Genomic DNA, 24689 nt, shown 5'->3' on the forward strand with positions numbered 1-24689 from the left:
TTTCTGAGGCCGTGGAAATGAGGTGGCTGTTTCTGACCCCGACACCATGGAAATGAAGATGTCGAGGGCACCCATGGGTGCCGGCATGCTGTAGGGACCCCAGGGGATGCACCTGGGAAGGGGGGCCCTCTGGAACTTATTTTTAGGGTGTTTTGTGGGGCATGGGGGATAAACACACTGTGTTGTGCAGAGGGAAGCGCTGCCACACTGCACACACTGCCAGGGCAGGCTGCAAAACCATGGTCAGACCAGTAATTTCTGGGGTTGCACCCCCCCACCCCCATGCCCGCCCCATCCCCCCCAGCTGCGTTTTGGAGCAGAGAGGCTGGGACACGGGGATGAGAGGCAAAGGGCTTTTATTGTCGGCTTCAGCTCAGGGGCTCCGCTCCTCCTGGGGAGGCTGGGGGTGTGGGTGGGGGGGGGCGCAGGCTTGCCGCCGGCCAGCCCCCCCAGGATGGGTGCCCGCACCCAGGGCTCTCCGCCGCCCAAACCGCCCCACTGGCCTGATCCCACGGCCTGTGTACCAGGAGGGGTCGATGTCCGGGTCTGCAAGGCAAAAGGCGAGGAACTTGTCAGGGGGTGATGGGGGAGGATGTGGAGGGGGGACAGGGCATGGCACCCGTGGGTGGCGGGGATGATGAATGCCAGGGGAGCAGGAAAAAGGGGGTTAAGGGTGATAAAAGCTGTGGCAAAGGCTGTTTCAAAGCAAACCTTTGCTTCTGCATAGTGACCCCCCCCCGCCCTTGCCCCCAAATGTAACTGAGTCTGGGGATGCAGAGGGGGCTGGAGGCAAGAGGTTGGTTGCAGGGGGAGTCCCTTACTCCTGCTCTCCTTACTCCTGATTTCCATGGAGCGCTCACGGATGCGGCCCTGGGCGATGGGCAGGGTCAGGCAGACGAGCAGCAGGCACAGGAGGCAGACGGCCCCCAGCTTCATCCCCGGCACTCTCTGGCTGCGGTGTCTTGACCCCGAAGCCTCCCGGTCCCCGACACTTCCCGCTGGTGCCACGAAGACGGTGGCCTCTGAGGTGGCTGTGGGAGTGAAGGAGTTTGGCCGTCACAGAGATAACCCACTTGGGTTAAGTGCTCGCAGGGTGAGCCCCCCATCAGGAGGGGAAGGCTGCGATGGAGGGGATGGGGCTGATGCCACGGGGCTGCCATCCCCATCACAGCATCTCCAGGCCAGCAGCAGTGCAAAGGGCTTGGGGCAGCTTAATCAAAATCCTGGGGTTTTGCTGAGGCTGATGCCTCTGGGGAAAATATCCCCCACAAACCTCAGTTGTACAAACCTCATGTTCATTAAAAGAGGTTTTTGTCCTAGCCTAGCACCTTAGGCCAGGCTTGGCATCTCTCTTTCTCTTCCGGATCCCCCATGCACCAGTGGGACCCCACAGCCCAGGAGATGGGGAGAGGGGCCACCACCAAAATGCAGAGCTGGCAGCACCAAACAAAAGCTGCAGAAGCACAAATGGTTTTTGCTGCTGGGTGATGGATGGACCGCAGCCACCTCTGCACCCTTGGCACCCACCCCTGGACCCAGCTACTGAAATTATAACCCGGGAGCACCCTGTAACATGCTTTATGGCACTGAGGCAATGAGTGGGACTGTGCAGGGCAGGCTGAGTGATGGGCTTGATTTCTGCAGCCACCTGCAACAAGGGAGCAGGGCAAGAGGCAGAAGCGGGAGAGCTGGGTTAAGCAGGACACGGCAGGCATGTGGTGGCAGCTTTATTTCCAGAGACTTTTGCAAAGGAGAAGTTTGCAGCATGCCAGGCAGAAGCCAGTCTGGGCTCCTGAGAGCTCAGGTTTACTGTGGCTGCTGACTTTTTACAAGCCCCTTTTGGAAACCCCCCAGCCGGCTGGACAGACACAAGGACACACACACAGAGGCAAAGCAGTTCTCAGGAAATTATCCAGCAACAAAAGCATCATGAGAGTGAGAGAAAAGCAGCGCTTCCCCTCACCGGGGCTGCACTTACCGCGGCGTGGCGAGGCGAGGTGCCTGGCTGACGTCCCACTGAGCCAAGTGGCCGCCGTCTGAGCCGGAGTCCCCTCCGGTTGCTGTTTTTATGGCTGGTTTTGTGCTGATGTCAGAGGCGAGCCCCAGTGGGGACCGAGCCAGGGCATCTCCCCTCCCCGCTGTCCCCTCTCATCAAATCAGCACAGGGATTTTCATGACTCAGAAGGGACCAGCATTTTATCTTCTCCTGGCCGAGGCAGATAGCTTGGGAGTATGTTAATCCTTGTCCTCGACCCAGTGTTACTTAGGACAAGGGGAAGTTTGCTGGCTCATCACCCCTCCTGCAGGAAGCCCCTCACCCAGTACTCACTGCAGGGGATTGGTGGGTGATGCTGCCCTGAACGCCGGGGTCCTGCTGCCACAAACCCACGTTGCTGCAGGAGTTACGCTGGGTGTCACCACCCTTTCTCCTTCACCGCCACCCCCCCCAACCGCCCCCAAAAACTGCTTTAAGGAAACCAGAAAATTAAATACAGAGAAGAGGGAAGGCAACTTGCTGGGGCATTTGGGCTGGCAGGAGCAGGCTCATCCCTGCGGTGTGAGGGATTCAAACCTCTCATTTTAAATGGGTTAAGCCACCCCCAGGTAAAGATTTCTGATGATGTTTGCTCTGCTGGATGTGATGCCAGAGGAGCCGGCTCGGGTCCCCAGCATGGAGGGCTGGTGGGTGTCCAAACACAGGTCCACCCCCAGGCAAAACTGGAATTACTGAGACTAGAGACATCCTGAAACAGGAACATCTCTGTGTTGGTAGGAAGGTGAAGACACCATCACTGGTGGGGTGTGGGCAGGGGCAAGGTCTCTGTCTGCCACCCTCACATGGGGTTGGCATTGCCCTGGGACATATCTCCATCTCATGCTGCGGTTGGCTCCAATGCCCAAGCATAGCCAGTGTTGGGGGACAGTCACGGGAACAGCATGTGACCGCTGCAGAGGGGCATCAAAGGCAGGGAATGGGATGAAGAGAGGAGGAAAAAAACCCATCAGCCAAAGAAACCCAGACCCTGGGCTCAGCAGGGCTCCCTCTACCCCAGGGTTGTTGCTATTATTTAATACAGATTTAAAGCAGCCCCTCAATGTTGTGGGCTTGTGTTTTGGGTGGCTTTGGCTGCCAGATTTTATCCTGGGTTTCCATGCAAGTTGGAGCAGTGCGTTTCAGGGTTGGCCCCTCCTTACCCCCACACCATGCATCCCCTCGGCCTGCCCAGCCTCGCCACTGGGTACCACTGACCCACGCTCATCACACCCGCGGCTGTGTGACCAGCATCTGACAAGTTGTATTGCCATCCTGCTCATCACCATCTCCCCCCATTCTCCTTTGGTGCTGCTGATTCAGATCCTCTCTTGCTTTCACCTGCCTAATTTTAAAGCGAGGGGTACACCAGCTGGTTAAAGGAGAGGATGGGAAGAGAAAGGAACCTTTGATCGAGTGAGCTAAAAGAACAGACGCTGCAAAATGAGTCCTAGGTTCTGGACACAAAATTGGCTTTATTGCATGATTTAGTGTACATATATGTAATCTCTACACAGGCGTATTGGGCAGGAAACTAGCAGATAACAATACGGGTAACTACAGCCTGAACGATGCCTTAGTTTGCACTGCTGAGGCTCACTGCAAGGACATTTTCACAGGGTCAAGTGTCTGAGTGGTTGCATGGAAGGACTTGAGTTACAGCTGAAACCAGATACAGCAAGAGATGTGGTTGGGGTGAAGGCTGAACCCTGACACCAGAAGGGTGGGTGCAAACCCATAGCTTTGCCCAGATCTTGGTGGAGCTCCCTTCTGCCAGCCAAGGAGCTGCCATCCTAGCACCAAGGCCGGCTGAGCAGCAAGAGATACACCCGGCAATGCCATGGTGTTTGGGAGAGTTTCTACAATGGCAGTGGTTTGCACTTACCCTTTTGAACTTCAGGCCAGAAGGATTTAATTTTAAAATAAGAAACTAGTTCTGTTCCCAGTTAGGAAGCCCAGACTATGGACTTACAAGACTGCTCTGGGAGGACTGCAGGACCAATTTTTAGGCAGCTAGCAGTCTCTACTACTACCAAAGCCAAATATATGTGTTACTTGCATGAGAATTCACACTACTGCTTATAAAGTAGTTTTAGTTCAGATGCACAGGAATGGCCTAAAAAGGTCCAGCCCGAGTGGCCATCGACGGGAAATTGCCAGCATCGGTCTGACATCCCTGCATTGCCCACTGCAGAGGGAGGGAGGTGAAGGCTATAAACAACAGGAACCAGCAGGTACCAAGCAAAGTTTTTTAATGTGAACCTCCTCCAAAGTGACCTGCAAGAGAAAGCAACCCTCTCCCCATCCCGATGTCCTGGGCATGGGTACAGGGCCAGGTACTGATCCAATGAGATTAGTGGATGTGGAGAATTAAATGTTGGAGGAAAACTAACAACTTGGGGTATCTAGGGGAGGGTGTTACCAATGCTGCTGTCACCTGGTAAGAACCCAGGGCCACCGCAGCCCCCAAAGGCCATCACAGCCCCTCCAAAGTATTGGGTGGTACTACCAGGTTCTACAGTCCCATCATGAGGGACTGGGGACATGCTCACCTGCAAAGTGCCTCTTGGCACGGGCTGACCCCTCTGCAGAGTGGGGAAAGCTTCCAAAGAAGCACCTACACTCTGCTTGCTGGAGTCCTAAACTTGCCGATATAGCCTCACATGGAGAGGAGATACCTTTGAGGACTGGAAAAACAAACCAATCTCCAACAAGCCCTCCAGCCTTTCTTCCACTTTTCTTGCCTCACCTCACTCAATGTCCCCAGATGGTCACAGCTGCTTCAGGCATGGTGGCAAGAAGCCTCAGTGAGTGTTTGTATGGCTTTGTGCAAAGATCTGTTGGCCAAGTGCTTGCTAGGAGGGAGCCAGCACTGCTCTCACCCTGCTTTACTGCTCAGGGAAGGGAAGTGATGCTCCAAGGGACATCGCAGGGAGTCAGGACCAGTGCTGGGGTGTGAATCCCAGCCTGGGATGCCTGGGTCCCTGCTCTACCTGGGGTACCCCAAGGGCATCCTGGGAGCCCTCAGCACCAACCTGGGAGGGAGCAGTGACAGGAACTGACAGCTTTTGCCGGGGTGAGGGCTGTGCCACTGCCCCCAGTCCCATGCTGGAAAGCCACACTGATGTCCAGCTCCCTCTGAGGAGGTTGCTCCTGCTCTGCACTCCCCTGGTCCCCTTCGTTGACCTGGTACCAAAGAGCTGCCCAAAGCCAGGTTCTCATGCCTGCATTCTCCCATGAGAGCCCCTGGCCAAGTGTCTGCACCACAATGCCTTGCTCCTCTCTCCCGCATCTCTCGGCAAGACCTCCTGCCCATGGCCTCCAGCCTCCCTCCTGTACAGGGTTTCAGGGAGAGATGGGCATGGGAGAAGGAAGAGCAAGTGTTGGGGGAAGGCAGCGAGGCTTTGCGCTGAGGTCTTGTACCATCAGTGAAATGCAGTGGCAGGAGGGTCCCCCTCTCCTCAGGACAGGTGGGTCATCACAGGCTTCTGCAAGGCACCAGAGGGAGAAACCTCAGCTCACTGCCGTTCCCACACCACCCCGAGCCACCCCAGGCGGAGGCCAGCGTGCTCCTTGTCCCCTCCAGCTGTCACCTCATGGAGCAAGGACCTGCCCCATCCCATGGGCCATGCATGCAGTGGGAATTCAAAGATGTTCATCTTGTTTGGTCCCCCCACCCTGGGGCTTATGACATCCCAGACCTCAGGGGATGATGCCCAGGAGTGCCTGCCCTGGTGAGACCAGCGCCGAGAACTGGGGGCTCCACCAGCTCGGGGAGAGCATGGGGAGGGACAGGTCTGTCTGTGCAAGCCCAGGGAGCCAGGTCCCATGTGGAGCCCAGTTCAGCAACCCTCCTGGGTGGCTGGGTTCATACCGCAAAGAGCCTCTCCACTCTCCTGTTCTTCCCGTTGGGGTTCCTCTGTGTCAGGGAGCCACGGTAAACAGAGTTGCGGTCAAAGGAGTCATCAAGACCTGCAGTGAAAGAAGAGAGACGGACAGCAGGTCCTTATCCACCTCACTAGATATTTCAGTTACCCACCAAGTCAAATGGGTTTTACTATCCCCTGTTGGCTGTGGTTTTGGATGCATCACTGCTCTTCCCTCTCCAGGAGGGTGGTGGGAAATCCTTTTACAACAGGGGGGCAAAAGCTGCTGCTACTCGTGTTTCCAGAGTGCTGTATGAGCTGGGTCAGCCTGCCAGTAGTCACCTGCAGAGACCTCTGCTCTGGAAACCTCCACAGTATGGCAAAAGCCCAGCCTGTGAGGAGCTGTCACTGCCCAAGCCTACGACACACTGTTTGACCTACTGAGTCATCTCCTCTTCTCTGCCACCAACTTCTGCCAGCTGCACCTTTGCAGGCCCAACTTTGCAAGTCATTGACCTGCAGGGAGGGCGGTCAGAAGACCAAGTTGCCCCATCGCCCAGCCCAGGCAGAGGGGATTAGGCTCATCTGGTGACGTCTGTCTCGATTGCACATCCCTCTATCTCTTCGCAGGGCTGACGTGTACCCTGGGCTGCCTTTATCTGCCTGCCCTTTGCAGGAAGGAGGTGACTTCTCCTCAGCACGAGGAGAAGGGACTTTTTCACTGGCTAGCCTCAGCTTGGGAAACGGCACTGTTAATTTTCTGCGTGCACAGGGGAAACACAATTCCTTCTCTGCATTAAATGATCTTTCTCCCTTTCTCTCCCTTCATCTTCCATTATCTGGAAGGAGAGCCACTCTTTCTGCCTTTAAGCTTATGAGGCGAGATAAGAGAAATAGAAAAGTCATTTCCTAATGGGTCTGGCTGATATAAGTCAGGATAAAACATTTCCAGTGATTGCCCCCTACCACACAAGCTGCTGTGCCAAGTTTCAGGTCACTATCTACTTTAAAGCACTCCCAAGCTGCCATTTGTCATAGCTGGGCTGTGAAGGGCCTCTTGCCCCCCACCAAAGACCAGTGACTGAGGCAGGTGGGCAACTGGGTCAAGGATACCTTCTCTAAGATGACCAAGCAAGGAAGAAATTTCTATCAGAAGAGATGATGGTTTTAGGGCGACGCTTTGAGGTCTAACAGCCAACGAGATGCCACAAATGAAGTAACACAGATGTCTCCCTGGACTCTGGGGTGGCAGAAGCCCAGGCTGCAGAGAAAGTCCTGGTTCTTAGAGGACTGAGCTAACTCAGAACTGACCTCTGCTCTCCCATCACTGTCCCCGATCCTGCCAGTTGCCTCCTCCTTTCTAAGTTATCCACCACAGGTTTCCCCTGCGGTGGCCACGAGCACAGGGAAGGGGACCCCCAATGAAGGCACAACACTGGACACAGAGAGACAGGACCAAGCGTCCCCCAAAGCCCAGCCCATCCACCCATATGTCCCCACCTCCCGTAGGCAGAGCTGCGGTCCTTACCAGTGATTTCGAGGGGACTGTTGAACTTCCTCCTGAACCCTTGTGGTCCGGGCATGGCCTGCAAGAGAAGGGGAGTAGCCTGCTGTGGGGAAGGGGATGGGGTGACAGAGGTCACCTCCAAGGCCACCACTTTGAAAGCAGCTCCCTAGAGACCCTGGTTGTTCCCAGGCTTAATCCCATGCCACATGCACTAGCTGGCACAGATTAAACACATACTCACTTTGATGTCATCTGAAGACTCCCCTGGACTGCTGCTGGTGGGACTGGGAGAGTAGAGGCAGGCAGCCTGTGGGCAGAGGAAGGGCAGAGGTTTCTCTCGGGGTGCAGAGGAGGCAGACAATTTGGTCTGCCTTTCTTTGCATTTTCACCTCTTTTTTTTAGCCTGGGCTGACCCTAAGGTGAGCAAAAGAGGCAGCGCACTGCCTCGGCAGCAACTCTGCCTGATGGATTGTGATTATAAAAATCAGCATGGAAATGCAGGAGTTGAGTCCAGGCTGTGGTGCAGGCAGCAGCCCTGTGCGCCCTCCCTGCAGCCCCGGGAAGAACACCAGTCCCCAGATACAAAATCCTCCCTTGATGCACATAAGGAATCGAGATGTCCCCCATCCTCAGTGAGACATCCACTCTCAGAGCCTTGGGGCAGAGTACCAGGCAGCAGGGAGGGAGCTGGGCACAGCTCAGCAAGCCAGGCAGCCCTTCACAGCACGCAGGGGCAGCAGCAACAACCCTGGGGAGCACATACACCTCAGGGCTGGGACCTCTGATACCCACCGTCCTCCACGCTCACCTGCTCGCTCGGCTTCTTCCTTGCCTTTTCCAATGACTTCACTGTCAGCCCTGCAGCGGACAGAGCCGCAATTCGAGATTCGATGTCCGATATCTTTAGAGGGAAGCAAAAAACACAGATGGTGGCTGGAGGACCCATCACCGGCTTCATTTGCCTTCACTGGCTGGGAAAAGCAGCTCTCAGAGCCAAGCCCTCACCTCGCTCTCTGCCTGCTGCACCTGAGCGGCTGCTGAGGCCACTTTGTCCTCCAGCTCTGACAGCTCTGAATCAGTAGTGCCGCTGTGCTGAGCCCCTTCCTCAAGCTCCTTCAGGGTCTTCTCAAGCCGGTAGGTCTTCCCAGCAGTCAGATATACCTGAAATAAAAGTAAAAAAAAAAAAAAAACCAACACATTGGAGAATTAACCTCCCTGGAGTCCTGCTCTCCTGGTGTGACCACAGCCCCAGATGCAACAGCTCCTGCCACTGTTTTATGACTGCCTTCTTGCCTTGCAGCACAGACAGTACCAGTCAGCTCTGGCAGGGATTTTCATCTCATTTCCTCCCTTCCCCAGGCTTTTCGAGAGCAATTACCAACCTTGTGAAGTGGCAAAAGGCTCAATGGGAACACAGGAAGGACCAAAACCCAGTGACCTACTTGAAAGGCATCAGCATCTTTATGCTGTGTGCTCAGAGGGGAGGCAGGTGCCTGCGAACAAGTGCAGGCTGCCATGTCCTGTGGTGGCAGCAAGCTGGGAAGGAGCCAGACTGACCTTCCAAATCTGCTCAGTCTTTTTTTAAGGGTGTCTGTACTGCTGGGTGGCCTGGGAGTAGGGTAAGGATTTGGGAGTTTGGTCCTAGGCTGTTAACCAACCAGACCCCTGTAAAAGGCAGCTTTGGACACACAGGAACTGCTCTGGACACCCAGGAATGATCCCGGCCAAGAGCCCCAGCAAACATGGGTGTAAATGCTGCCCAGTGCAGCAGTGGGGCCAACATGGGAGTGCTGACCTGGGATGCACGGTGGCTATAGGAAACAGCGTGCCACCTTTGCTGTCTAGATAAGAAGGATAAAAGGATCTATCCCAATAAAACCACTGATTTTACTGTCACTTGCCTTCCTCCTGGGCTACTGCAAGGATGCAAGTCCAAGCAATTTAGGAAATGTTAATATGTTGGTATGCAATCAGACAGACTGTGGCCACTGTTTTGATGACTGATCCCAAAATCTTGGTACTAATGCAATTCCTGCTCCTCCAGCCCTCTCTGGTTTTCCTGGGCTGAGTATTGCACACAATTGCCTGGCACGAGCCCACTGCATGCACTGAAGTACCGAGCATCCACCCAAATCACAGCAACACGCCCCACACTCTGGTTCAAACTCAGGCCATAACAGATTGCAAATACTTGAGGGTACTATCCTTGAAGCTGCTCAACCTGTGAGTCACAGGGATACAATTTATTCTTGGGCCATCAAACTCTCCCAGCGCCCTCAGAGACAGGTGGCATCCCTCGGAGACTGGAGCGGTGAGCCAGCTGTGACTCAGCCAGGGCTCCGGAGGGAACGGCAGGATGAGCACACACCTCCCAGGGCCATCATCTACCCACCACCTCGCCCCTGCCCCGCTGCTGACGGCAGCAGCACCAAACCCAAAGTTCACAACCTTCCCAGCCCTATCCCCTCTTCCGGGAGACAGGGAACCTCAAAACCTTTATGGAGCCACCTCTCTTCCCCTGGGATGTTGCATTTGACCAGAAACCAGCAAGGTGGTGCAGCTTCTGAGCACATTCTGTTCCAGCAGCTCCCTGTTTTTATGTATAAGCTTTCCCCCGTGAGGGACAAGACATGGAGTGTGTTATAAAACCCTGCTCCCCATTGCAGGATGTTTCTGACAGTGAAACCCAGCCACCCAGATGGAGATGTGACTCTTCACCCCATTTCTGAACTGTTTCTTTGGAGCTTGGTAAATGGTACAAATTTCCCATGGGGAATCGATACATCTGGGTTTACAGTAGCTAAAAAAATTGTCGGTGCTTCACAGTGTCACACAAATCCAGCCGGGGATTATGCTCTAGTTGCAAATTTGTCATCTGCAGGAGCCCATCAGCCCCAGGCACAAGTCAGCCTTAGTGAACAGATAGGTCATGCTATCCTCATTCCTAAAAGTCTTGATGAAACAGTGCTGAGGAGGAACCAAAGAGAAGCAGGACAAAAGCTTTTGCTGCAGCTGGAGCACAGGACTGCTGAAGTCCAGCAAAGCAATGCTACAGCAAGGTGGGGACCACACTCATTCTCTCTCCCTGGCACTCACCCAGGGTAAACCCAGAACCGAGCTAAGGGAAGCCACAAGACAGAGCATCTGCACTTGTTGTTGTGCCACTTCCCTCGTAAGACAGCCCTGGCCACTGTTGCACAAGACCAGACTCTTTAGTCCCTCTGTGGTGCCCACCCTTTTAATGCTAACCAGCTCACTAACAAGAAATTTGGGGGGGGGGGGGGTTCCTCTGTATTCCCACCCCCCCTGATGCCCTCCTTGCTTGCAGAAAGCTCTCATGAACCTTACATTTTCTTCAAGCTCACGGTATGCTTCGGCCACCTCTTTCCCATCTCCCGGGCTGGGAAGCGGCCCCGTGGGGAGGGCACAGCCGCCGTTGCACTGGCTCTCTCCATGCAACGACTCACACACCGCTTTCTCCGTGGCGTTTATGGCTCTCAGTACTTTGGCCGTGATTTCACTCAAAGCCTGAGCCGACGACCTCTGCGAACGCCCGGCACAGCCAAAGTGGAGGGTGGGAGGGGGAAAAAAATAAGGACATTATTTTAACGTCACGTACAAAACAGTGCAAGTCGGGGGTGAAAGGGGCATCAGACCTTCAGGAGCTGTAGAAAGATGGAGAAGTGATAATTAAAGGGCTTACGCTGTTCCTGAAGGGCTCTCCACTGGAGACGTATGCGTGGCTAAAGCAGAGCTTTGATCTCAGCCTGTGCTTTCTGGAGGATGTCTGTGACAAAAGAGGTCATTTCAAAAGGCTTGGAAAAGAGTTATCAGGGGATGTGTTGCTCGCTGGCAGCGGTGCCACCGGAGCTGACAGCAGCAGCACCTGGCCACCTGAAGGCCACTCAGTTACTCAGCAGTTGAGATCTAATTACAGCATATTGCTTTACACTTCAGCAGGCCTGAGCATGGATGTGAATAACACCTTAAGTTTGTGGCAAAAGGGAAAAAAAAAAATCACCATAAAATTATCGTATTGCCACACTACCAGAACTTGGGACTAATGTCTTCTCTTCTCACCCCAAGGAGCACTGACAGCAATAACGCTCATAAGTGCTGCCTTTTGCTTGATAAGCCACTAAGCACATGTAAAAATAGACTGAAGAAACTCATCATCTCTCTCTCAACTGATAATTCCCTAGAAACCAAGGAGATGGGGGCGATATATGCACTGGTGACAAAGACAAACAGTTGTGTTTACAACCGCACGTATTTCCAGGCGAGCCATCCTGCAGAGAACCAGCTAACTCAGTCCAGCTGATATTTTTATCATTTTATGGTGCCTTCATGGTACAGCAGAGTTTTTTCACATTTTCCATTAGGAGCATCTGCTTTCATCTCAGTGTTCCCCAGTTAGAAGACTTCTGCCTGACTGGAGAGGAGACTGGCATAAAACCAAACTCAGAATCATGCAAAATCCAAGCCTGGATCTGGTATAAGGAAAGTTGCTGTTAAAATATTCACACTGACACTGACATAGCCTTTAACCAAGGCCGGTCCATCTACATCACGGCAGGCATTTCTAACTCAATATTGCACGAAGGTATTTGAGTGTTACCACAAAGTCAAAAGCTGAATTTTGTTTCACTTCTCAAGATTTGGTTCTGTTTGAGCTGTTGCAACCCAGCTGGGTCTCTCTTTCCTTAGGAGCTGTCATATAGCTCCTGTGCTACCTTCCTGCACGACCCCACTGAGAGACGACAACTGAACCTGTATCCTCCCTGCTTCATAGCTGGGTTTTGGTCAAAGAAAGTAGCAAGTCTGGAGAATCTGGGCTTCATTTTATGAAAATGAAGACTCTTACATTGATACCCTACTAACATCTCCCGATTCCTGAGCACAGATCAGGGGTTGAGCCTCTGTCTGCTGCAGATGAGCAGCTCACACAGGAATTAAGTTACCTTGGCTTGGTGAGTTACCACTTATTCTCTGTGCTGCAATTAACTGGAAATGGTTACTAAGAAGATGCATGTTGTTCAGCCGATGAGTGGTAGAGAAGTCTAGCTGCAGCAACCATCTATAAGCAGCTTTTAGGGAAAAGGAGGCAGTAAAGGAGGCTTTCAGTAAGGATGCAGCGCACTGCTGACCCAGTGTCGGTAAGAGTACAGCAAATGATACCCAAAACCATGAAGGAAGCCATCCTGGGAACAGTCACTTGCTCTAATCCTGAGACTTTACGTAGAGCCATGCAGAGAGTTATACCTGAGACAGACTCACTAAATGCGCCACGTGTGTACATGCAACCACACTCTACAAGCCCAGCAGCAGCCAGGTTTTGCCTTGCAAGGCTGAGGAACAAAAGCACATTGATGAGAGGCCTCATGGCACCATAAAAGTGTCCACAACCTCAGATGGAAGGAGCTTTGCAGGAGAGAAGGACAGCACGGCCCCTGCTCCGCTTCCTTTGCTGTGCTTGCTGCAACGGGTGTGTCAGAGCAAACATACACGTACCCCACCCACGGCCAAGGCAGAAGGGAGGGGATGAACAAAGAAGCCACTAAAGACCCAACAAGGAACACTGGCCTCTCTATTTTGTGCTAATGGACCATCTCAGGAGGCTCTGCACAACTGGAGACACACAAGATCTCCCTTTCTTTCTGAGTCCCCAGTGCTGTCACCCAGCCCTACTGCCTGTGAGGGGGATGCGGCCCAGCACCTCTGTCTGCTCTCACTCTCCAACCAGGGAAGCAATTCTCCCATGAAGAGAAACGAATGCCTCTCCAGACCTGGCATGGGGATACATGGGGGAAAAATAGATCTCTAAAATGTAGCCAGCAGGCAGGGGGATAAATCAGAGCTGTGCTGAGCCATGGGGGTGAGGGACCCACTGAGGTGATGAGAACAGGGCTGCAGAGATGCTGTGATCCCTTCTCCTCTCCCTGACCCATGTCCCCATGGATCACCCACCACTGAGTAGGGGACAGGAGCCAGCACAATGCTGTAAGTACAGGAGATGCTGACCTAGCAGAGTAGAAGCGGGACCAGGGATCTTGGGGCTCAGGAGCACTGACAGATCTGGAAGAGACATTTCAGGCTGTAGCAGGTGCCTGACAAAGGCTGCCAGTACTAAATAATCATCGAGCTCTTCTCCCACCCAGGACTCTTCTCTGTAATGACATCCAGATCCTGAGACAACTCTTCTAAATAGACGTGGAGGTTGTGTACCTCTCCACGACAGGCAGTATTGTGCAAGACCTCTAAGAGACTTTACTTTTAACTCTTGGATGAGATTGGGAGAGCCTATGAGGAGAAAGGCCCAGATCCAACACCCTGGGACTTCCCTATCCCTTAACTCTGTTAAAGCAGGCAGCTAAGTCAGACACACCACAGCCTTGGGAGGCATTGAGGTGGAGGTGTGGGACACAAAAGAGTTGCATTATCATGGTGTAAGCCATAAACCACCAAGAGCAGAAGAAACCACAGATGGAGCCTAGAACAGTATGGGTGGAGCACAGATATTACCTTTCGAGCATCTCTGGCCATTTCATCACTGGAGGAATTAATCTCTGGTTTCTTTGCTCTCTTCTTTTCTTCATGCTCCTCTTCCTCAGAAGAGACTTCTTTGTCACTGATGTTGCTGGCTAACTCCTCCAGCTTCCTCTTCAACTCCTCTTCCTCGGCATCGGGATCAAGTTGGGACTCTGGGGCTGGAGACTGAAGGAGCAGAAGAAGGGACCTGTGTAAGAGACTCCTGTGGTGGACAGTGGAGCATGACCAGGTCCAGACACACTCACCAGGACTGGCCAGCAGAGGAGCTCGAGGAGTGCTACCACCGATGGACTTTGCAATGGGGACTTTGAGCCCCCTCTCCACACTCATTTTCACAAGGGGCAGTCAGACCACCCAAGGGAGCCACAGAGCCCAGCAAGCTGCTCTCCAGCTCCACACTGAGGAATACAGACCCTTGATTTAAAGAATCTCCACTCCCATTTCCCCCTCCCCCCCTGCCCAACCCTGAACTTGCTTGTTTTTCCCTGTGGAAAATTGCCTCCCCCCCTTAAAAAGGTGTGCATGGGGGATTTGGGGGCAAAAGCCACCACATTTTCATTAGGAAACACGGCGTGGCTGGTGGCTCTGAGGGCAGAGATCACAGCAACGCAAAGACACCATCCACTCCGGTGAAGGAAGCAACCACGTGAGCTACTGCTCCCCGAGGTAGCTTTTGGAGCCTCTAGGTAACCTTACTTGCAATGAGAAAACACGCAGCAAATTTTCCTGTAGGATAGATGGCATATTTTCACTTGGCCCTATTATTAGGTGCAATTCATGGTACTTGGAGAAGAATCCTATTAAACTCCCAGGCACTGGAAAGGATGTCTGAAAGTTACTGAACTTGCTGTCCCTTGCGTTAAGATGGGAATACAATTATCTGTGCCATACCTGGTGGTTTTTTGTCTAAGTTGTTACTAATGACCTTGAACGACGGCATCCACAGCAGGCAATCTTTCTCCCAGGCAACCTATTCCCGGGTTCTGCTATCCTTTCTGCTAGAAAGCTTCGCTTAATAGTTAACGTCAACCTGTCCCGCAGCAGTTTAGACCTGCTGCCTCTACTCTGATCTGCCCTAGACAGGGGAATAAAGCATGGCGACCTGCAAATGTGCACATCTCCTACTCCCTTGGTCAGATTTACTGACAGAAACATTGAATGATTACAGACATGGCCATGCCCATTACGAATTTTAGAAAAAAGAAGAAATTGCATTGTTTCATCTATGCCTAGGGGACTTCTCTGTAATTATCACTGTCTGTTCTACCGAGCCATCAGCCGTCAGAGCAGCTCACGGTGATGGGTTCACACAAAGGAGAAGAAGAGTACACAGTCTAAAATTAGAAACCCAAAATCAATGTTAAGTGACATAAGTATTCACAGATTCTACATTACTGCCCAGCTTTAACTTAATTTAGCTGTTTTCTTCCAGGCTTGATGGCATGGTAAGACAAGGGCAGCTCAGAAGAGATACAGAAATCCTTCTTGACTCAGATCTCCTATTCACAATAACCAGGTGATTTCCTCGGATGTACTAATTGAGCCTCCCATGATTTCAAATGAGCTGTCACAGCTCTGCGGATGTACCGACACCCACTTAACGGTACTCCTGAACTTAACGTTTCATAGAGTATCAACCTGAACTTAGCATTTCATAGAGTATCAACCTGAACCCCAATTTTCCTTGTGCAGAAGGGGCAAGGAGGGCACTAGTTTGCATGGGGGCCTAAATGCCATGGGTTAAATTCGCTTCTGCTTCTGTCCTCCCATGCAATGTTTTCTAAGGCACTTCATCACCTGGAACTAGAGAAGAGCCTCCAAGGCCAAGGATTAAAATCAAACAGCCTGAGTCATTTTGTCTATCCGGATTTCTCCCTGCAATGCTGGCTGTTTCAGAGAAGCCCCTCCAATGACAAGGGGAAGGGACCAGCACAGCCCACGCTCTCTCCCTGCAGAGAGTGCCCCGGCTTGGCCCAGTTACCTCGTCAGAGTGCACCAGGATTTTTTCCTCCAAGCGGTTCAGCATGCGTTCAATTGCGGACATGCGTTTGTTGAGCTCATGAATCTAGAGGAAAGGAGAGAGAGAGAGAAAAGGGGTAGAGAACAGACCAGCCACCGCTGCCAGGACAGTGAGAAAACAGTGCAACCAGCAGAAGAAAGCAAGCAGCAAGACACCACCACTGTGGGGGGAGTTGAAAGACATTAAAAAATAATGTCTTTAAAAAATGGCCCTGGATATGTCGATGAGCTCCAGGAGATGCACAGCCTCTCCTCAAATCTGGAAAACTCAAAGTGATGCTGAGTACTCAGCACATCACAATTCCCACCAAAGCATTGGTAGCTTTGATGCAGTGAGCATAAAACCACATCACCAGCCCCGTTGTGTCCCTTGTCCAGACAAAAGCATCAGGCTGTAACAAAGCCATACCTTGCCATCATTTGCATGCTGCTCCAAATTCAAGTCAATATCAATTTTCACTTCTTACAAACACATTTTTCAAACGGCTACTACCCCATCACCCCCCTGCCAATACAGTGCTGGAAAGGAAGAGGGAAGAAGGTAAGAATTTCTCATGAAAAATTCCAGATAGGAAAACTAAAACTGGAAGTTTTTCTCAACACACTTTGAAATTTTCTGACTTCTCCATGCATGGATTTACCCCAATGCTTGCCCCTCTTTTATCCCTCACTCTTCCAATTAAAAAAAAAAAAAAAAGGGGGCATGGAGAGAAGAGTAAAGAAGAGGAAGACACACAAAATCCTGAAAATCGAAGAGAAGCTACTTTCTATGCTCAAGAGCCAAGATAAACTTTGGTGGTTACATCACTGAAAACATTAAAGGAAGTTTCCCTCCCCCCCTTTTAGAAATTGAAGTTTTGCTTTCTTTAAAAGAAAAAGTCTTTCTCCTTTGATCCAAACAAATAAAACAGAAATGATGAGAAATTTTGCCCGTTTTGTAACACTACCTCCCACATCACTGCTGTTCTGAGTGGCTGCCTCCCATTCAAAGGGGAACGAGCAGCAAATGCAGTAAGTAAATGCAGTGACAAAGAGATGCGAGGGCTTGGCTTTGTTTTTATAACATTTCCATCCTTTCACTTAGTTTTTGTGCTTGCTAGTGTTTGATTAATTAGATCCTCACAACAGCTTGGAGAGATTGCATCTGCTTAAGGGATGATGAATATAAAAACCTGACACTCTGAAGAACAGAGTGCTATAATTACCATCCCGAACTGAATGCGTCTTTAAGCAGCATTAAATGCACAGGCAGGAAGCAATCCAATCCATCTCTAAGTGGTTTCTCAGTACTGTTTAAGGCCTGACTCTTGCATGGCTCCCAGTGACAATGAGAAGTCTGTGATGGGCCATGAGCTTCAGAGGAAGGCATGGTGACGAGGAGCACGGCACTACTCTGTCTCCATAACGCAGAGGTTGGGAGAGGTCAGAGCATAATGCACAGTCTGCTGTTGATGGGCTACAAGGATAGGAGCTGAAGAGCTTGCTTTCGTTCTCTTCCCGAGCAAGGCTGGTTTTAATGCATGGTGCTCACCCCATTAGGGTGCATCCCCGCCAGAGACTGGACCACCCCGCACTGCTCTCTGCATGATGAAGGCTGGCAAGTGGGTGCTCTGTATTAAAACATTCAAAGTGAAGAAACTTAAAACACGGCCCATAAGGAGGACATCAGTTAGGGCAAACTATCACTTGCTGCTGGGGAGGGAAGACAGGTTAATCTAGCCTCCAGTTTCTCAGCTTTATGCAAAGAAGATGAGCCAGACAGCATCAAAACTTTGGGAATCCAGAACCACTGAGCACCCTTGAGGTAGAGCAGAATGACTTTTGGGGAGAAACTTGGCAAATTGGTGCTATTCCTTGTGGCTTGGTCCTGTTCCTACCTGGCTTCTAAAGACCTAAAGGCAAAGATCTGCACAGTTACCAATTCAGGGCTTCTTTTCATGTCTCATCAGGTTTAAGAGGTTTTTTAAATTATTTTGTTTGTTTGTTCTTCTGTTTTTAATTTTCTTCTAGCACCTTCAGCTCCTGGAGTCACAGGGCTAGAGAACAGCCTCTGCTTTTGTTACTGGAAAAGTTAAGTTTCTTGTGTTTGCAACTGAACTTGCACCTAAGGCACTTCTGGGAAAGAGGGTTTTTGTCTGTGGGGTCAAAGTAATGCAGGAAAAAGAGCTGAGCTCTCCACCTCTTGAAATCTTCAGATAACAGCAAGGTGTCTACCAGGAAAACATTGCTTTTGAAGCCAGGCTATGGGATTCAATACGAGGTTAATGGGAGTTAACAAACATGCTTCTGGAGCCTACACCCACAGGCCAACATCTTGAATCACCAAAGGCCACAGCCTCTGAGAAGTGCAGCGCCAGGGTGACCAGTCGTATTCAGCCATACTTGCTGACCCCTGGGATGTCCCATCAGGGGCTGGGATACCCCAGAAGCCCTGATGATGGCTGCATGACGTACCCTGGAAGTGCCTGTAAGCAACTCAAGAGGCAGCACTTCACGGCTCAAGAGAATGCAGCCTGCTGCCTACTGTCCCAAATCCCTTCTGGCCTGTCTCTGCCCTCCTGCCAGCCTCAGCCCCTCCATCTCATCCAGTCTCAGGACAAGGGGATGCACATCATCCTCTTCTGAACCTCTTCCAGCTCTGCCAATACAACAGAGCTGGCTAGCACCAAAACCTGGATGTTCTTGCCTTCCTTCTTTTTTGGGCTTGTACCTGGCCTCTACTGGGCCAACAGCAACAGCAGTGTATGTGTGCATCATTCTGAAGTTAATGGTCCAGCACAGAGCCAGGTCTCTTCCTGTTGGGCAAGGAGAAGGCTTGGTGGGAGGATGGTTGCTAGCTGTAAACACATCAGCAGCACAAAGGGCAGGAAGGATGAAGAGCTACTTAAGCTAATGAACAATGTTATCATAAGAGCAAATGGGGTTAAATTGGGAGTGAGAAGATGTCTTGTAACCATTAGAGTGACAAGGCTCCACAGCAGCCTTCGTACTGGTGTGATGGAGCAAACCACAAAGCACGCCGGACCACCCTGAAGCGAGAGCTTGCCCAGCTGATGGAGGAAGTCATCTGAAGTGTTGGCAGGAATTTGGCCCCATTTCCCCACTGCAAAGCACGGTGCACATTTCATGCCTAACGTACCGTGGCCTCATTAAGGACACCCAGTCCATGGTTCTTCCATTTACTGCTGACTGAAAAAGGAATGGCATTTGCTAATTAAAACATGTGCCGAGAGAAGTAAAAGGCAAAGGAAAAGTTTCCCTACACAGGCACATGAAGTGTGGTGCCGAAGGATGGTTGCGGTTACAGATCCCCCCACTGATTTCCCAAAGGGGTCCAGGAGGTGCAAAATTACCAGCTGTGAGCAGATACTGGCAGCTGGCTCTCCCCACGTATCTGTAGCCAAACACCACCCTGCATTTTGCTGCTCAAGAGGTCTGAGGGATGCTTTACCATTCTCACCACCTACCATTAGCAAAGGTGGCATCAGGAACTGCAGGTCCTTACTTGACAATTAAAACACAAGCTTGCAGCCTTTGTGACACCCTTCTCTAGACTGTTCCCCCTATTATCAACATTCAGGTGAGATACGTGACAGGTCGTCCTGACCCAGTCCTGCCAGGGCAGGAGCACTACACACTGCGAAGGAAGAGAAAGATCTTGATGCTTATTAAATATCCTTCTCCAAACCTCTGTCTGATCATAAAGCACTGGTGCATTCAATTGAAGAAAGCCTTTTGGGGGACACAGGAAACCACAGGTAACTTGCAGATTAATGAGGACGAGCTGGAAAATTAACAACAATGAAGGCAGGCTTGTTACTGCAACAGCAGCATGGGCAGAGTGAAGCATCAACCAGTGCCTGATTTTTCTCTTTGCTGTGACTGCAAAAGTGGAAGGACTCGAAGGAGGACCCGGGAGAGGAGGCACAGAGCTCCAGCGCACTTCTGTGTCATCCTAAAAGGGCACAGAAATTTCTATTCTCCCTCATCTTAACGAATGAAAGAGCCTTAAATGCACCTTCCCAGGTCTCAGTCCTGCTCCCATTTCATGACCACCTTGGCAGGTCCCTCAAAACACAGAGAGCAGGACATGGCCGAGGCATTCATCTCGCTGCTGCCACACAACCGTGACGTGACACCTAAATGAGCCATCTCCTAGGTCACCCCACAGGCCCGCTGTATCGCTTTGGCAATGAGAAGTGTCTACGCCCCCAGCTTCTTCAGTTCCTGAGCTGAAGAGGAGGAGGGATCTCAAGTCGAGAGAGATCTGGGGCCCACTCTGCTCCCTCTTGGACCTGCACATGGGAAGCATGGGCACCAAACCGCCCCTGTGCAGAAGGGGCAGTGGTTGTGTGGATACCTAGGGCACACTAGCTTTTCTGCTTGTGCTCCACATCCATCCTGGCTGGGAGACTACTGTGGTGGCACCCTAGTTTGCCATCACTGCTTCTCTTTTCTGAACCGTCCTGCACCTCGCACATAACAAGCACTGTTTGTGGCAAGACAGGCTTGGCCACAAACTTGGTCTTGCAAGAAGTTCGACAGCTGTTTGGTACCTGATTCCCAGAGTGGCTGATGTTTTCCTGGGAGAGGGCTTTGTTCCGGCGTTTTGTGTGATGGGGTGGGTAGGCAGGGAACTGGGCTCCCTTCACGTCCTCATCAGAGGTGTCCATATCTGCAGAGTACCTGGACCGGGGCTGCTCGCTCCAGGGGCTGCCTTTGGAGAGAGCACAAAGGTACAAGATTCACACCCTTAAATCCTTCCTGGACATTGGCCCCATCCTTAAGACAAGCAAATAATGAGGCACTTCTCCAGATCACGCTTTCTATCCTTTGGCAGGAGATGCTTCTGCAAGAGAGACCAAGGTTAAGGATGGCTACGCTGGACCAGGCTGCAGCTCCATTCACTGTGGCCACACAGCACCTAGCTCAGCACCGTCCCACACAGAGCTGCTGAGACAGCAGTGGGCATGAGGAGCATCATCCTTGCTCTCTCATGCCCCAAACAGCCAGGCCCCTCACCAAAAACTGCTATGGCCTTCCAAATTTTGTTGGAGCCCAGGTTTGGACACTGCATGTCCATGTGCTAGAAGATGTTTAGCTCAGGCTGGAGAGGGACCAGTCCAGGATGGAGCATTTAAAAGAGCAGAAAGTCTCCTTTTTAAAGGAGAATTTCAAATGAGACAAAAACAATGAGAGAAAAATGGAATTAACAAGCCAGAGGGTCCTGCTGCTGTGTTACTCCAGCAGGGCTCAGAGTGGGAATTTAAACAGCACACCGTAAGGTTTACCCAGCATTTCCTAGTGCCCTGAAAATACAACCAAGCAGTTAGAGACCCAGAGGATATATTCTACAGCTGCATGTGCACAAGCCAGTATCCAACTCTACTGGCTCGGCTATCACAGCAGGAAAAACAGTAGTAGTAAAAGGCAAATTCTGCACCGTCATTTACTAGGGTATTTATAGACTCATGAAACCACAGATCCTGTAGCCTGCCGCTGCACGCTGCCCAGCTACAAGGATGCCACTTAGCAACCCCCAGCACTTGCCTCCAGTTCTTGTCCAGTCTTACTCCAGTAAGTCTTACTCCCCTTAAAACTCAAAACTTTCTGCACCCACAACATCCTCTGGCAAAGAGTTGAACTCATCTACTGCTGCCCGCAGGAGGAAACACATCCCGTTGTTTCTAGTAGTGTCCATTTGATTGTATGTAGTTTCTACGGTGGACAAGACTGGTAGGTATGAAAGGGATGGACACCTTAGGCACAGCCCTTTTGGCTTTGAGAAATTAGTTTGTTGGGAAAAAGACCAGCCCATTACAGCTAAATAACTTCATTTGATTCTTTCATGAGAAAAATCACTTTTGCAGATGCATATTTTGTCTTGACCCTCAAGCCTTTTAGTGGCTTTGAAGTTGTTAAAACAAATTAAAGACATTTTCATTTTGGTCCAACTCTTGCAGCCACTTTTCTTCAAAAGGATACAAGAGGAGCCTGGGCAGAGACATTTACCAGGTTTTGCATTTCTTTCCAGGCTCCTTCTCCGTGAATTGACAGTGAGCCGAACCTCTGTGCTGAAGTGCTGCTCCGGAGGGCTCATGCCCAGTCCCTGTTCCTTCAAGACGTGGTGGAAAACCAGATCGGCGTCTGTGATCCTGGACTCCGTCTGGGAGGCATCTTCGGCTGAGTTGGGGAAATCTGGGAAGGACTGAGAGATGAGGATTGCTGCTGAGCAGCTGCCTGTGAGGACTCCTTGCCTCTCCCGACCTTCGCTAACAGCTCCTAGCTTTACCCTCCAATCCATGCATGGATTGACCTTTTATAATGCCAATTCCTAATAATCCAGTTTAAAGACTTCTTTACCTTGCTGATGAACCCTTAGCAATACTTCTCATCGCTGCCAGGGGGCACTGTTAATTTTTACAAGAATAGGCAGAGTCCCTTCAGCTAGGCTGCAAAAAGCTCTGGTCTTTTAAAACGCCATGCCCTTTTGCTTATTCAAACAATAGCCACCTTCTGCCCCTCAAATAATCTGCAACTGATAAATCTGACTCAGATGATCCCGACAAAGGCCAGCCCTCCCTAGACTCACGATGAATTCTGCTGCATAAAGACGGGCTTAGATAAAGAAAGAATGAATCTACTTGTTTGCCCCAGATTCTTGTCAATTTACGTGGAATTGTGCAAATTGGTCTTTTTAAAGCCTTTGTTACACCTCTCAGCCCATCCTACTTCTACCCAGGAGCAGAGTTTAAAGCATCACAGTATCATTAGAAGGAAGAAGGAGCTGTTTAGTGTTTTAAAAGTGAAATTTCAACAGGAAAGGCAAACAGGAGCAGCCCGAAGAGCTTGATTTGAAGCATCTTAGGCTGGAAGACCTTTTGCCACATCTAGGGGAGCCCTGTCTGTGTTCCTCCCCAGAGCTGGAAGGTGAGGATGGCTGACCCCCAGCTCTTCATGGGATCATGGGATGCAGCTCACTGCAGTTGCTCCTGCTGGAGCTGTCCGTGAGTCCTGCTTCTGGTCAGGAGCTCCTGACACTAAGACACATATAGTGTCCTATATAGAAGAAAACAGTGTTCATGCAGGTTTTGCTCTCCCCATGTTCTCCCCTCTGACCAAGTGGGGCCCCCACCCTGCAGGTGCCACCACTGCAATCATGCTGGCTCTGTGGAATTCTTCTTCTCAATCTCACAAAGGCTGTGTGCCCCATGATGCTGCCAGCCAACTACATCCCCAGTGCCACCACATGGCAAAACCAGCCTCAAACTGATGGGACAATGGGAGAAGAGTCTGGTTTCATTTCGTCCCTTGAGTACTGAGCTTCCAAAAACTCGCTGGAAACTATAGCCTTGGGACAACACAAGAAAACCATTGTCTGCAGAAAGCAAAGAAACTTGCAGGGAGAAGCCCAAGAGAACCTCCTGCTATTTCATCTTACCACTCATCCTCGCTTCAGTCAGATGTCCTGCTCCTGACTCAGCCTGAGGCAAAGGGCTTCAGACGGAAGAAGAGAGAGCAAGCGGGGCTATGGGGAACAAGGATTCGCGCCATTGCCTCTCAACACCTGGTGAAGGAGGTTTTGATAGCTGAAGGATGAGGTAGCAGAGGTAGCAAGGAGGAAGAATAAGAGAGGAAAGGAACCCCCCAGCACTATCCCAGTACCTGGAAAACATCCGGGCTGCTGGCTGCTGGAGAGAGCTGCACAGACTGACGGCGAGACTGAGCAGAGTACTCCGAGTCCAGTTCAAAATCAAAGGGATGGACAGACAGCAGGCGCTTTGTCTTGCGCATCTTAGTCAGCGTAGGAAGTGCAAGAAAGGAAAATTCAGCATAAAACACAGTTGACCTTGAAGAAAGGGGGAGGGAAGGCCCTTGTCTCCTTAGTTTGCCTGAGTTTGCACAGCCCAAAGCAAGGCTTTTTGCAGGGAAAATTTGGGTCTGACGTCCTGCTTGCAGGGAGCCAGGTACACAGGGCAGCATGTGCTTATGATGGGGTCAAGGAAAAGTGGGTTCTGATTTCCACAGTCTCTGGCTCAGGACTGTGGCTATGTGCAGGCAGTGGGAAGCTCTCTACTGGTTTATAAAGGAACTATGGGAAAGCTGAGTCAGGTTACAGCTCAGTAAGAGATCCAGCTTTTAAGTCTTGAAGCATCTCCCCATCTTCAGAGAAAGGATGCTGTGGCCAGATCTCCCTGGATATTTGGGAGGTCATCAGCTGCCTTGGGGCAGGAGCATCTTAGACAAGCCTCTAAGATTTCAGAAGCAGATCAAAATTAAGTATGAAGTGTGTGAAATGCAGCACATACCCGTAGCTGCAGGCTGAGAGGTATGTGTGTAACAGCATGTATGTAACCGTACCAGCATTTCAAACACACCAGCAGATTTCACACATGCTGCAGGGACAAATACACTTCCCGTCAGGCTTCTTAATCTGTACACATAGTCTCAGAAAGACCCAGGAGATAACTTGATATACTCATGAACCCAGCTGTGCTTTGCTACTCTACCAGGTATCTCTTTTAATAAAAAAACAGGTGGGTTCTCATTATGTGTGTAGGAGCCAGGACTTTTATATTAGTTGGGGACAAGCTTAGTGTCAAGAGTGGGTCTTTTTTCCAGAGGACAAGTATTTGTGATTTTACTGACTTGGTTGTTTCTACACAAACTGGGAGAGGGGCTTATCTCAGAGAAGGAAAACAGAGAGAAAGGCCCA

General features: G+C 51.0%; 1 protein-coding gene across 3 annotated transcripts in view; it reads right to left on the minus strand.

The window, feature by feature from the left end:
• Positions 1-3487: 3487 nt before the first annotated feature.
• MLPH (melanophilin) overlaps positions 3488-24689 on the minus strand; it is a 29806-nt gene continuing 8604 nt past the window's right edge. For 2 of the 3 annotated variants that reach the window (XM_074829796.1, XM_074829795.1), the window contains 12 exons: positions 23639-23767; positions 21986-22181; positions 20530-20690; positions 15936-16019; positions 13928-14119; positions 10754-10948; positions 8411-8566; positions 8214-8306; positions 7647-7712; positions 7427-7484; positions 5907-6004; positions 3488-5520 (listed from right to left, as the gene is read on the minus strand). In XM_074829796.1, coding sequence (XP_074685897.1) covers positions 5494-5520; positions 5907-6004; positions 7427-7484; positions 7647-7712; positions 8214-8306; positions 8411-8566; positions 10754-10948; positions 13928-14119; positions 15936-16019; positions 20530-20690; positions 21986-22181; positions 23639-23767 — 1455 coding nt within the window. In that variant the 3' untranslated portion in view covers positions 3488-5493. The remainder of the gene's footprint in view (positions 5521-5906; positions 6005-7426; positions 7485-7646; positions 7713-8213; positions 8307-8410; positions 8567-10753; positions 10949-13927; positions 14120-15935; positions 16020-20529; positions 20691-21985; positions 22182-23638; positions 23768-24689) is intronic. The other variant, XM_074829797.1, reaches the window with a different exon arrangement.

This window comes from Strix aluco, chromosome 6 (assembly GCF_031877795.1).
Source record: "Strix aluco isolate bStrAlu1 chromosome 6, bStrAlu1.hap1, whole genome shotgun sequence".
Classification (NCBI taxonomy): Eukaryota; Metazoa; Chordata; class Aves; order Strigiformes; family Strigidae; genus Strix; species Strix aluco.